The sequence below is a fragment of the Crocuta crocuta genome, unplaced genomic scaffold, assembly GCF_008692635.1.
Source record: "Crocuta crocuta isolate KB4526 unplaced genomic scaffold, BGI_CrCroc_1.0 scaffold407, whole genome shotgun sequence".
Classification (NCBI taxonomy): Eukaryota; Metazoa; Chordata; class Mammalia; order Carnivora; family Hyaenidae; genus Crocuta; species Crocuta crocuta.
Window position 1 is genome coordinate 3403128 of NW_027551557.1, and position 14263 is coordinate 3417390.

Sequence of the window (14263 nt, forward strand, 5' to 3'; positions counted from 1 at the left end):
ATGCTTAAGTACTATGCGATATTTATTTTTAAAAATCCTTGTGTAAGCGGATGCATCCAGTTCAAACCCACGTTGTTAAAGTGTCAATCACATTTCCCCAGGTTTAGAGACAAGAAAAAGGGAAGTTGGAAACAGATGAAGGAAAGAAGGAAAAAGAGAATTTATAGGCTTCTTCTATGCATCTGAAGAAAAGCTTTTGTAAACATAGAAAGTGATTAACCTTTGATCTTTACTTGTTTTTCAATTTTGTATGCTAATGAGATATTCTTTTTCATTTTTAGGTCTTGAATATAATCATGGCCAAACCTTATGAATTTAACTGGCAGAAGGAAGTTCCTTCCTTTTTGCAAGAAGGAGCCATTTTTGACAGATATGAAGAGGTAAAGAAGGGTTACTGATCTTTTCTCTCAAAACATTCTTACAATTATTTCATTTTAATTACAGTATTGAGTAAACAGTCTTTGACATAAGTAAGAGCATCTTTGAGATTTATAAGTGGGAATGGTTGGAAGGAGGCAAGTTAGGAGATATAATGATAATGATACTGTAATTTATTGAGCACTTACCCTGTGCCAGATATAATAATGATAATGATGCTATAAATTATTGAGCTCTCACTGTGGCAGACAGTCTTCTAAGCACTTGTGTATATTATTTGTTTAATTCTTCACAACAACCTTATAAGGTTGTTGCTATTTTTGTCCTGGTTTTACAGATGGGTTTCGTGTAACAGTTTTTGCTTAATGAAGTGCTTTTGGCAGACTTTCTATGTAAAACTTTGTATTTGTTATAAAAACAATGGTGATTGGACTTTGTGCTAGTCATTAGCTTTGCTCTTTTCATTCAGATAGACCCATTGAACCCAAGCTTTGCATGCCCCTGTTTCTGTCATTTATCGATTGTGCCCTTGCAAGGTGGAAGTGGCTCCAGACCGTCTATAGAGCAGGGACTTGGAGTCACCAATCTGTTCAGAGAGTTTAGGTTAGTGAATTGAAGCCCCATTAGCAATTGTAAATGCATCTTTTTTCTTAGATTGTACTTGAATTTGAGGTGAGTTGGGGAAGAGAATGTGATGGGGCTGTTCCTTCTGAGGCAAAGTGAAATGTGAGACTTGTTAAGATTTCATCTAAGGTCAGAATCAGTTCCTCTTGTGTGGAGAAGGAAAAAACCCTTCTGCCCTGCTGGTGGGAATGCAAACTGGTGCAACCACTCTGGAAAACAGTATGGAGGTTCCTCGAAACATGAAAAATGGAACTACCCTAAACGCAGTAATTGTAGTGCTAGGTATTTATCCAGAGGATACAAAAATGCTGATTCGAAGGGGCTCATGCGCTCCAGTATTTGTAGCAGCACTATCAACAATAGCGAAATTATGCAAAGAGCCCAAATGTCCATCGACTGACAAATGGATAACGGAGATACGGTGTATATATACAATGGACTATTACTCGGCAATCAAAAAGAATGAAATCTTGCCATTTGTAACTACGTGGATGGAACTAGAGTATATTATGCTATGTCAGAGAAAGACAAATACCATATAATTTAACTCATGTGGAGTTTCAGATAAAAACAGATGTACATAGGGAAAGGGAAGCAAAACTAAGATAAAAACTGAGAGGGAGGTTATAGAAACCAACTTGACAATAAACTATGAAAGAAAAAAATGTAAAAAAACAATAAAAAATAAATTGTAAACCATCAACATCAGAAGAAAAAAAAACTGAGAGTGAGGCAAACCATAGGAGACTCTTAAATACAGAGAACAAACTGAGGGTTACAGGAGGGTATTGGGTGGGGGGAAGGGCTAAATGGTGATGGGCATTAAAGAGGACACGGCTGGGATGAGCACTGGGTGTTAATATATAAGTGATGAATCACTAAATTTGATTCCTGAAATCATTATTACACTATATGTTAACTAACTTGGATTTAAATTTTTTAAAAAGTAAAAAAAAAAAAAAGAATTAGTTCCTCTTGAAGTCGGTGGAATGTATGTGGTGGCTAATTGTGCTGTTCCACTCAGAGGTTCTGATTGTCAGGCCTTTTCATAAGGTCTGTGGGCTGGCGTGACTCAGTACTTGCCAACTTGGTTTTCCCAAATTGTGTATCATAATATCCTCTAGATTTATACCATGGTTGCTTTGTAAGTAAACAAAATTGAGAAAGGCAAAGGATGGGCCCCAGTGTGGTGACTCTTCCTAGTACTGAATTAAAATATTGAAGTGACAGCTACTTATATGACAAACTTTACTCCTTCCCAGAAGGAGCAGCTAGCTCCTTCTGCAATCAGAAGAAATAGAAAATATTCCGCCACCTGGGGGCAACCACTGTTAATTCTTGGGCAGTTTTCTTTATGTCTTTTTCCTATTTCTTTCTCTTTTTTCCCCCCATAGTTATGATCATAATATTTTGAAAATATAAATCAGAACTTGTTATTGTTGTATTTCAGATGCCTCCATGACTCCCTATTGTGGAATAAAGTAGAATACAAGGCCTTCCTTATTTGAGTCCTGCCTCATTCTACAGACTCATTTCCCACCAGTTTCCTACACATACCTTTGTGTTAGCCATAAAATTCCCCTGATGATTCCAAGATACTTTCTGTTACATGCTTTGTGCATGCTGCTCCTTTTTCCAAAATTCACTTGTTTCTCTTAGTTCGAGTGGCAAACTCCTATTCACCCTTCAAAAAAACCCAATTGAGAAATCTCCACCTCTTTGATATCTTCCTTGACCCATTTAATAAGAATTGAATACTCCTTTGTGTCACCACTAACCTACTCTTGCATATTGTACACTACAATCACATTTTATTTACTGTTTTTATGTCTCCTATCATACTCTGAGTTTCTTGAGGTCAAAGGCCATATTTTACTCCTCTTCCTCTCTCTGGGGCCTAGGAGGATACCTGCAACAGCCAAACCTACTGTAGATGTAGCCTTAGAAAGGATTGGAGTTAGAGCTGGTTCCAGCGCAGTCTGGTTTTGTTGTTTGTTCCCTTTTCTTGATAAGTGAAGTGCTGAGGGTACTTGATAATCTTGAAGGTATGTGTGGGGATCTGAACCTCAACAGATTCAAAATATTAATATATGCTGGGAGAACTGGACAGCAATGTGCAAAAGAATGAAACTAGATCACTTTCTCACACCATACACAAAAATAAACTCAAAATGGATAACGGACCTGAATGTGAGACAAGAAACCATCAAAACCCTGTAGGAGAAAGCAGGAAACAACCTCCATGACTTCAGCTGCAGCAATTTCTTACTTGACACATCCCCAAAAGGCAAGGGAATCAAGAGCAAAAATGAACTATTGGGAACTCATCACGGCTAAGGAAACAATCAATAAAACTAATGGGCAACTGACGGAATGGGAAAAGATAGTTGCAAATGACATATCAGATAAAGGGCTAGTATCCAAAATCTATAAGGAACTCACCAAACTCCACACCCGAAAAACAAATAATCCAGTGAAGAAATGGGCAGAAGACATGAACAGACACTTCTCCAAAGAGGACATCCAGATAGCCAACAGACACATGAAACGATGCTCAGCATCCCTCATCATCAGGGAAATGCAGACCAAAACCACACTGAAATACTACCTCACGCCAGTCAGAATGGCTAAACTGAACAAATCAGGAGACTCTAGATGCTGGTGAGGATGTGGAGAAACGGGCACCCTCCCACACTGTTGGTGGAAATGCAAACTGGTGCAGCCCTTCTGGAAAACAGTATGGAGGTTCCTCAAAAAATTAACAATAGAACTCCTCTATGACTCAGAAATAACACTGCTAGGAATTTACCCAAGGGATACAGGAGTGCTGATGTATAGGAGCACACGTATGTACCCCAATGTTCATAGCAGCACTCTCAACAATAGCCAAATCATGGAAAGAGCCTAAGTGTCCATCAACTGACAAATGGATCACAAAGATGTGGTTTATCTATACAATGGAACACTACATGGCAATGAGAAAGAATGAAATCTGGCCTTTTGTAGCAGTGTGGATAGAACTTGAGGGTGTTATGCTGAGCAAAATAAGTCAGGCAGAGAAGGTTAGATACCATATGTTTTCACTTACAAGTGGATCAGGGGAAACTTAACAGAGGTCCATGGGGGAGAAGAAGGGGAAAAAAAAAGTTGGGGAGAGGGAGGGAGGCAAACCATGAGAGACCCTTAAATACTGAGAACAAACTGAGGACTGAGTTTCAGGGTCGAGGAGAGGGGAAGGGGGTGATGGGCATGGAGGAGGGCACTTATTGGGATGAGCACTGGGTATTATATGGAAACCAACTTGAAAATAAACTATGAAAGAAAAAATGTTAGGATAAATCGTATGATATTTTCCATCTTTTAAATAAAAAAATGACCAGTGTCAGCAATTTGATAGAGTTCAAGCATAATACAGAGTTAGTTATTGCAACTGGCTGCTTTTATCCACTTGACTCAATATGGCCAAGAAACCAAGAACTGGCTGAGACACACTTACAAGTGTTTCTCCCAGGTGAGCCAGGTCTACATTGGGTACCATAGTCATTAAGATAATGGCCATTGGTCTTTTTCCTTCCCTTCCCTTCCTTTAAAATTTTTTTAAACTATATTGGTTTATTTTCAAAGAGAGACAGTGTGAATGGGGGAGGGGTAGAGGGAATCCCAGGGAGGCTCCATACTGTCAGCACAGCCCAATTTGGGGCCTAAACTCACAAACTGGGAGATCATGACCTAAGGTAAAATCAAAAGTCAGACACTTGACCAACTGAGCCACCCAGGCACCTTTCTTAGGAGCTGGTGGGACTTCCCTCCCTGAATACGCCAGAGTGTCCCAAAGATTGGCAGTCTCCGAAGGCAGCGTCCCAAGCAATGGAAATCTATAGGATTACTTAAATATACTGCATGGCTTCCAATAATTCAGAGAAGGTCATTTTGAAGAGATTAATGTAATCACTGGCTGAATATCTTGACTACTGTCATAAAAGCAGAAACATATTAGAGAAAAAAAGTACTATTTGTACACTTTATTGAGCAAAATGTGATTTGATGAACTAGAAGTTCATTATCGCTTGAATTATTTTTATTTCTCGGGGCGATATTCTTTGGTTATTAATCACAACTCACTCACACTTAGAAAATACTGATTACTTGGTCTTCTCAAGTCATTTACTTTTCATCCAGGTCCCTCTGGAAATGAGGTAAAGCTCAGAATCTTGAACAAGTATTGAAAACATCTAGCTCAGCTTTTAACATTAAGTGATACCAAGATTTTCAGCAACAAAAAAGTTTAATAAATTAAATGCCTCTTTTCATAATAACATATCAAACAAGCCAATGTATTTCAAGCTGGACTGTGGCAACTTTTTATTACTGTTTCCAAGTCCTGTAAGGTTCAGTTCTTTGGAGCCATGGCCACTAAAATACTGAAGGCAACAAAGTGCAAGCAAAAAAGGTTTGTTGCTACACTGAGTGTGAACAGCAGTGAGAAACGACAGCTGATAGCAAGCGGCAAGAACAGAAATTGGAGAAAACACAGCCTGATTATTCCCAAAGCGTCATAGCAAAGGGACCATTTATGAAAGGGCATAAATGCCTTTAGCACCATATGACAACTAACGTTATCATAATGGCCTGAAGGATCAGCCAAATATTAAATTATGTTCCACATACTTGTTTAAAGAAGGCAGGGGAGTATGTCAAGCCGTGGGTGAACCCTCCCTAGGTCAGAAAAAAAGCAGTGTTAACTAGTCACTATTTTTAAAGTATATGCTATTTTGCCAATAAGTGTAATCAATGCAACTGCATTTAAGCATTATTTTATTATTTCTGTGTTTCTTTTGAGGTGGGCAGAATTGTTAGAGACTGTGTAATGTAGCAGCCTGCATAATAGCCTCTTAATTGTATTCCCATGCCATTGCTACATCTGTTTTTTATGTAACTTTACTTGACTTATAAGTTACTTAAATGCAAAACATATTTTGTTTCCTAAGGGATGCTTATTATTTAATCTTTAAAGCAGATTTCAGGGGGAAAAAAAAGTTAAAAATCAAAGCAGCGACTTTTCTGATGCGGTACTTTTTAAAACAAATGCAACCCAAATGTCTGTAACTCAGTCTTCTGACTTTCCTTTAATAACCTATTAAAAGGCTGAAGACCCCATCCTGTGGCTGTGCCAGGTCCTCCCCAGTCTTTCCTAGAATTCCTACATGCTTACATGCTCTTGGTGATGACTCCTATCCTCCGTGCCTTCTTACCTCTCTGTTCCCAGGACGGTTCCCTGCTCTGGTGTATTTCACTCTCTAAAGCCTTTGCCTATATCATCAAATCTCAAGAATAAGAGTGTTGTATGAATAGACTTTCATTTAGGATTTGGTGGTAGCAGAGTAGGACTGGAGCCCACAACCGGACACACTTCAAGGTTAACAGTCAGAGATCATGCTGAACAAATGTCAGTAGCCAACCTGGCCAGAGAGCATCTCTCATTGTCTTCTCCTTTTGCCCCTCTTTTCCACAAAGATAATGTTTTCTGTTTCTCTTTTCTTTTTTCTTTTCCTTTTATTTGAGAGAGTGTGCATGAGCAAGGGGGGGGATGCACAGAGAGAGAGAGACTCTCCGGCTGCATGCTCCACGCCAGCCGCATACAGGACTTCATCCCACAACCCTGGGATCCTGACCTGAGCTAAAATCAAGAGTCAGATGCTCAACCGACTAAACCACCCAGGCACCTCACTTTTCTTTTTTTAATCTCTCCCTCAGAGTCTTTTTCTAATTTATCACATGCCTCTTCTCCAAATTAAAAAAAAAAAATTCTTTTTTCTCACTCTCAAGCCAAACAAGCAAAACAGGAAATTTTACTCCTTTCTTACCCTGACCAGTTTGTAAGCAAACATTTGAGTTTGAGATAAAAAGGGACCCAGACCCACCTGAGACCTTCGAATTTGTATGATCTTGAAGGGCGATGTATGTACTTAAAACTTAAAAGAGCTTTATCCTGAAGAATATCCTGTTGCCCTTCTAGATAAGTGGTCACCAACAGAGCTTTGCATTACAGAGGTCGTCTCTATCTGTGTTGCCCATTACCATGTGTGGCTGTCCAGCACTTCAAATGTGGTTGGTGAGGAGCGCCCAGGTGGCTCTGTCGGTTAAGTGTCTGACTTTGACTCAGGTCATGATCTCGCAGTCTGTGGGTTCAAGCCCCACATCAGGCCCAGTGTTAACAGCTAGCTCAGAGCCTGGAGTCTGCTTCAGATTCTGTGTCTCCCTCTCTCTCTGCCCCTCCCCCGCTCATACTCCGTCTCTCTGTCTCTGTCTCTCAAAAATAAACATTAAAAAAAATTAGAAAAAGAAATGTGGCTGGTGGGATTGAGGGAACTGGGTTTTTAATTTTAGTTAATTTTAATTGAAACACACCTAACTCCCGTGGCCAGTGTCTATCTTATTGAACAGCACGGTTCTAGACCTCAAGCTCAAACTACAACCAGATTTTAAATACCATCCTCCTTTCCCAACACACAGAACGAATTCTGCTCTCACTTCATTGGAATCTACAGTTTACTTCAGCCATTTCTTCTTGGTGGCAGCCAGAGCAGCGATTTAAGTGTTTTATACATGACTCACCTCAGGCCCCACCCTTACCACATCACAAATCCCCGGGTGGGGGCCACCCCCTTTTTCTCACCCACGGGACTTTATTGTAACTGAGGCAAGGAGCCCTGGTGGAGGAATTTTTTTCTGGCAAAGCCTTGGTCTTTATCCTGGCCCCTCTCCCCTTCACCCCGTATCCCCCTCCCCCAACACACACATGTATGGAATCTGTCAGGTGCTTCTAGCCGCTGCCAGGATGAGGGAAACCATTACTGCAGTTACCAGACCCAGCGGAGCATCAGAGTGCGGGATAAGTACCAACCTAAAGTAGGCTGAGTGGGACAGGCTGACTTTGGCCTCTTTCCAGGACAGCTCTGAAATCACATCGAGGGCCACGCAGTGAAACTCCAAAAGGCCCAGGCAGCCTACACACCCCAGGCTGTTCATCAGTGAAGTGAAGAATGTTCCAAATATAATTTAAAAAAAAAAAAAAAAAACTAAAAACACAACCCTCATAGAAAGTATTTTGGCTTCAAGATTTATTTAACCCCTCAGTGAGGACACCAGCAGGATGATAAAGCTCATTCTAAGAGCACTGGAGGAAAAAAAAAATTATACCATTAACCCTTGAACAACTGGGAGATTGGGGCACTGACTCCCATAGAGTCAAAAATGCACATGTAACTTTTGACTCCCCCCAAACATAACCACTGATAGCCCACTGTTGACTACAAACCTTACTGATACCGTAAGCAGTTGATGAACACATATTTTGTATGTATGTATTATCTACTGTATTCTCACAATCACATAAACTAGAGAAGAAAATGTTTTTGAAATCCTAGGGGGTGCCTGGGTGGCTCAGTTGGTTGAACACCTGGACTCCTGATTTCTGCTCAGATCACGATCTCACAGTTCGTGAGTTTGAGTCCTGTGTTGGGCTCCGTGCTAACAGGTAACATCGCAGAGCCCGCTTGGAATTCTTGGTCTCCCTCTCTCTCTCCCTCTTCCCCATTTGCTCTCTCTCAAAAATGAATATGTTTTAAAAACTTAAGGCAAACACATTTATAGTACTATATTGCATTTATTTATTTTTTTAATTCACATATAAGTGGACCCACACTGTTCAAGGTCAACGATGCATAGTCAGGAGAGGAAAGTGGACACAATTTTTGTCAAGTAGATATGAGACTGGTTACTGTCCTGTAGAGCAACAAAACTAACTCCTGCGGTCGTTGTCTTTTCTACCAAACACAATTCACATGCATGTCTGTGGAACAGAAAACAGTTGCAACTTATCTAGCTAAATCTGCAAAGAATCTGGGCCCTAAAAATGGGTAACTAGAAGGTTGAACATGCTACTATAGCAATAAATTCTCCTTGGGTAGGCCTGTTAGATAATGTTCTCTTATAGTGTCGAGAATATATAGAGTCATTTTTTTGTCTTATTCTCAGGTTTTGGATCATTTAAAATGAATTGTACCTACAGGGTCAGGGGTCTTTGACTCTACCTCAAAGAGTAGAGATCAGAATTTTGCACATTACTTGTATTTGCAGTGAAGGATACTCACAGAGTCATCATGATGGTAATGATAATCGTAGTATTTATTAGACTTTTAACCTTTCTAAAAAGTAGACAAAACATGTAATTAGTATTGACAAAACCGAAGGAGAAAAATTAGTTTTGCCCAAGCACAGGAGGAGTTTAGGGAGGTGTTGGACAGTAGAAGTGGTTGGAGATCTGGAGGAAAGACCAGAAGATTAAGATCCCAGTGGGAGGTATTATTGATGGTTAGTTGATGGCGCATGAAATTGAGGTTTATACATCTATTATTTAAAGCCTAAAATTGTCAATCACAAAACCAAAAATAATAGAATTTCAAATTTGGAATGGGAGAGTGGAGAAAAAGTAGGGAGATGAGTTAGATGGAGATTAATTTCTGCATTTTTATCCTAAGGAACCTGTTACTACATATGCCTAGTGGATATTAGTTCAGGAATTACTTGTCTTGCCACAAATCCCACTTTCTTCAAAGTCTAGTCCCCAGTAGAATTGGACTTTTTTTTTTTTTTTTTTTTTTTTTTTTTTTTTGAGAAAGGCACACACTTGAGTATGGGAGGAACAAAATGGAGGTGGGGTGTGGATCTTAAGCACGCTCTGCATGTGTTGAGTATGGAACTCGATCCCACGACTTTGGGATCACAACCTAAGCTGCAATCAAGAGTTAGGGATTCAACTGACTGAGCCACCCAGGCACCCCTAGAATTGGACATTTAAAACAAAACCAAAATTATGCTAATATCACTTTGTTTTCCAACAAATTAAGTCTAGTTATATCACTTTGAAACCTCCCACCCTAAGCATGTGGCCTAAATGCCATGCTGCAGTCACCCCTCTGGTGTCTCCCAAGGTCACGCCGTGATGTGTTCTTGTGGTTTGAGAAGGCCAGAAGGGGTAGTGGGTACAAGGGGCTGATCTGGAATGCCTAAGAGAGCAGGTCCCCTTTGGGCTGAGTCTTGGGTGAATGAGTCAACCAGCTGCTCAAAGCACACTGAGATGATGGGTGAGCCCACAGCTCATGCAGGAGCATGGATGTGGAATGGGGGAAGTGGCTTTCCTAGTTGGGGCAAAGGAGAGGGTGGTGGAGGGCAAGAACCGAAGCTACAGATGGGCAGTATCTATACCATAAATAGGCTTTCATTTCCAGCCCAAGACATTAGCACTAGATCCTGGAAGTCCCTGGAAGCCCTTGGTGTGTTTTTCAGCAGGGAAGTGCAGGGTCTGAATAATGACTAGAAAGCAGGTATGGCTGGACTAATTGCATGAATAGTCTGGGAGAGCAGAGATGGGATTCAAGGACCTGACCAACAGATGCATGGGAAGTAAGGGGAGAGGCTGGGTATGAGTATGAATTAGAGGACTTTCTAACCTGGTAGGTGTAGAAGGTGAGGGAGAATAAAGAATATAAGATGATGTTGAGATTTCTGGCAGAAGAAATGTTGTGGGCCAGGGTGGGCTCTGATGCAGGCAGAGAGAACACCAGAGAAGGGCTACGTTCATGGATGCACTTCTCTGTTCTTCCTGAAATGAAAGGTCTTATCATTGTATATACTGTAGTACCTAAGAAACTTTTTGCTTATAATAGAAATCGCCTAAGTTTTAGTTAAAAATAAACTGAGCAGAAAGGGAATTGAAAAGCATAGCTAGCCAAGAGGAAGAACAAATGGATGCACTCTGAAGTATGAGAATAAATGGTATAGAACCAGGACAAGGAGCTTGGACTTATTCCTTGTTGTTATAGGAAGCCATTTCAATGGAGGCTGATGTGCTCTGGCATTTTGGAGACCGCTACTTGGGTGGCCGTGTGGAGAATGGTTTGTAAGGTGGGCGGGGGCAAAGTGCAGAAAGGAGATGTGAGTGCATGATTGGAGAACAGCAGGAATTTAAGGAAGGTGAGGTGGAGTCTTGTTCCTTTTTCTTACTGGCTGTATCTTCATAGGCAATGTTCTTACCATGTCTGTCCTGGCATAGAGATGTTAAGGTGGGTGGGTCTGAGGATGTTGCAACTCTACTTCTACCTGCCTTCAGTTGCCCTTTTTGTCCTCACAGCCATGTAACTTCTTCCTCGCATGATCAGAAAGTTGTGGCCAGATGCCTGGGTGCTTAATCAACTGGCCTGAACCCTGAAGCAACCCAAATCTGCATGACCTGGTGTCAGCCAAGTGTTTGCCGAGACACCAAGGCCTCTTCCTTCCTCTAGAGGTTTTAAAACGCTGGTTCCCGATAATGTTACCTGTGCTTTCAAACTCCCAAGGCTTAGAGCTAGTTGGTAGCCAAGCATGGTGCATTTAAGGAATGGCCTGTATGGTTTGGAAAATTTCAGAAAGTAAGTGGATGTGAAGACCAAAGACTCTTGTTTGAGCCTTGACCCTGATATTTACAGGTTATGACCTTGAGCAAGACCTCTCCCCTGAGCGAGCATCTGTCTTGCCTCAAGTGTATCAGTATGCCAGGGCCAGAAGTTCCTACTGGAGGGTCTGAGGTGCCCATGTGTGTGTTTCAGAGTGAAGGCTCTACCATGGTTGAGACCGTGTCTGTTTTGTTGTGTCCTAAGTGCTTATCCAGAGTAAAATATTTGGCCTATAACTCAACAGGTATCAGTACAAATGGTAAAGAGCTGTTATCAGTCAACTCTTGGCATTAATAATCAGCCTTCGAGTGTTTTTGCCAGTAAGTGGCTTGAACCTCTCTCCCCCACCCCCTTCATTTTCCACCTTAACCAAGAGTGAGGGGTTAGTTAACAACAGTCCAGGATAATCCCAGGTTTTCCTTGCATAGATCCCAGGTTCACATTTGCTTCTTTACCTGTGGGTAAGGTTAGAAGAGCAGTTTCAGATCACAAAGTTTGCTGACCTGCCCTGTGTCACTACCTGCCTCTGAGTGTGTGAGCTGCAGGAAGGAGCCACTGCCTTTGATAAAAAAAAAAAAAAAAAAAAGAAGTGTGACTTGATTGGAGCAATGAAAACATGTATGTTCAATCAGATGTATCATAGAGTGATAAGTACAGACATCCATCCATCCAAGGATTTGGGGATGAGAAAGTCTAAAAGTGTCAGAAATGTAAGAGCCCATTTTCCAAAGGAGGAATAACTACAGGTTGGGCTTGACTCACCAGCACGTATAGTTACAGAAAGGCAAGGAAGACAGGTATGAGCCTGAATAAAGTCCTGCTAGGAGACATGACCTCAAACCTGGAGAGAGCAGTGAGGCCTGAAAGAGAAAGCATAAGTTACAAATGTGAAGAGACAAGGGTTTAAAAGGGCAGTGATTGGTTAATAATTGTATCAACTTTTGCTGTGTAACTGCACCAAAGCCTAATGGCATAGCAGAGCAAAACTTTGCTCTGCTCCCTTAGGTTCTGTGGCTGGGGTAGCAAATTACGCTGGCAAAAGCCAGATGAAGAGGAGAAAAGGCATGCAAATTTTATTGATGTTAATATTTTTACAGGCACAGGAGCTTCATAGAAAAGTGAAACCCCAAAGAAATGGTTCGACTCAGAAGCTTCTATACCATTTTAACAAAAGATGATAAATTGTGGAGAAGTGACTAGACAAAGGGAAAGGGGATTTGGGTTTCTAGGGACGGCAAGTTATGGGAAGGTGGATTTATATGGGGAATCAATAATTGAATGGGCTATGTTCCAGTAAAATTTTATTTTCAAAAACAGGGGCAGACTGCATTTGATGCACAGGCTGTAGTTCGCAGACACCTTGCTCAGAAGACAAATTATGTTAAATAGAAATGAATAACCTGTTGGGTTGATGGTAATGATACTTTCGGTTTCAAGTAGTTACTTTTTGGCTCATCATTTGGCCCTACAAATGTATTATTTTGTATTTAGATTACTGGTTCTCCCTTTATTTTGCTGCTTCTCTATAATTCTATCAGGCCTTGGGTCTTTCTTTTCTATAAGAGGCTCCTGGTTTGTTTTTGCTTAATTACTCTTTTCATTGTTATGTTTTTCCCTTTCTGTGAAGTTTCTTTGAGTTTGCACTTCTTCATTTCTTCACAAGGTTAGAAGATAACTCTGTCCCCTGGAGGAATAGGAGCATCTCACGCATGAAACAGCATCTTGAATCAGTCTCATGGAAAACTCTACAGCTTGAGATTCATGCCAGTCAAGGGTGCGGAAAGGACTGCTTATTCCCTTAAGATGTGAGACATGTCCACTAAAAGCTAGAGAAGAAAATCTAGGCGGGCATAGATTGACAAGGAGCCTGTGGAAACAGAGTGAAAGAAAATGAGAAGAAAGTAAATAAGGAGCCAATAAAATTAAAATATAGAGGCTGAGGAGCTCCTTAAGTGCTAGTTATTTGTGGCTTCTTTTCAACCTGCTGTGTAAAGAGGAAAATGCTCAGTATTCGCTCCTTCAAGCCATGTCTGGGGGTGCAGGTAAGCAGACTGCATGGTGGCCAGGGTACCCTTCCATCAGGGCGGCTGAGGACAGCTGTGCAGATGTCCAGGCCTATGGGGAAGAGGCCTGAAGGACATTCAGGCTGCATTCTCTTTGGGATTGCACCCTGTTAATGCATATGCTCTAGCTGTTGAATTAATAGAGTTCATTCAAGGGTGAACAAATGAACATTCAAGTGAAATATAGAGCTTATGCTAAAGTGAATCACTTTGAAGTCCCTTCTTGAGTAATAAAATTGCATTTCTTTAAACTCTTCTTCATATGAATGAATTCCCTCTTCCTAAACATTATGAGGAAATGTTTATGTTGTTACTGATTGCAGTGGGTTTAAAAAAAAATTTTTTTTGTTACTTATTTTTGAGAGGGAGAGAGAGACAGAATGGGAGTGGGGAGGAGCAGAGAGAGAGAGAGAGAGAGACAGACAGACAGACAGACAGAATCCAAAGCAGACTCCAGGCTCTGAGCCGTCAGCACAGAGATGCATGCGGGACTTGAATTCACGGACCGCGAGATCATGACCTGAGACAAATTTGGGCGCTCAACCTACTGAGCCACCCAGGTGCCCCTGATTTCTGTGGTTTTTAGGGAGTGTGCTTTTTAGCCTTTACACTAGAAATATCTGCCATGATGAGCATTCACTTGGTGCTCTGCAAAGGGTGTTACTGTGTAAATGCTGTTGAGCAAATGGTGGCTTCGTTTAAGCC

At 41.1% G+C, this 14263-nt stretch overlaps 1 protein-coding gene across 4 annotated transcripts in view; it reads left to right on the forward strand.

The window, feature by feature from the left end:
• Positions 1–296: 296 nt before the first annotated feature.
• The window catches only part of PLCB4 (phospholipase C beta 4), a 166992-nt gene continuing 153025 nt past the window's right edge, over positions 297–14263 (forward strand). For all 4 annotated transcript variants that reach the window (XM_077749141.1, XM_077749143.1, XM_077749142.1 and 1 more), the window contains exon 1: positions 297–380. In XM_077749141.1, coding sequence (XP_077605267.1) covers positions 297–380 — 84 coding nt within the window. The remainder of the gene's footprint in view (positions 381–14263) is intronic.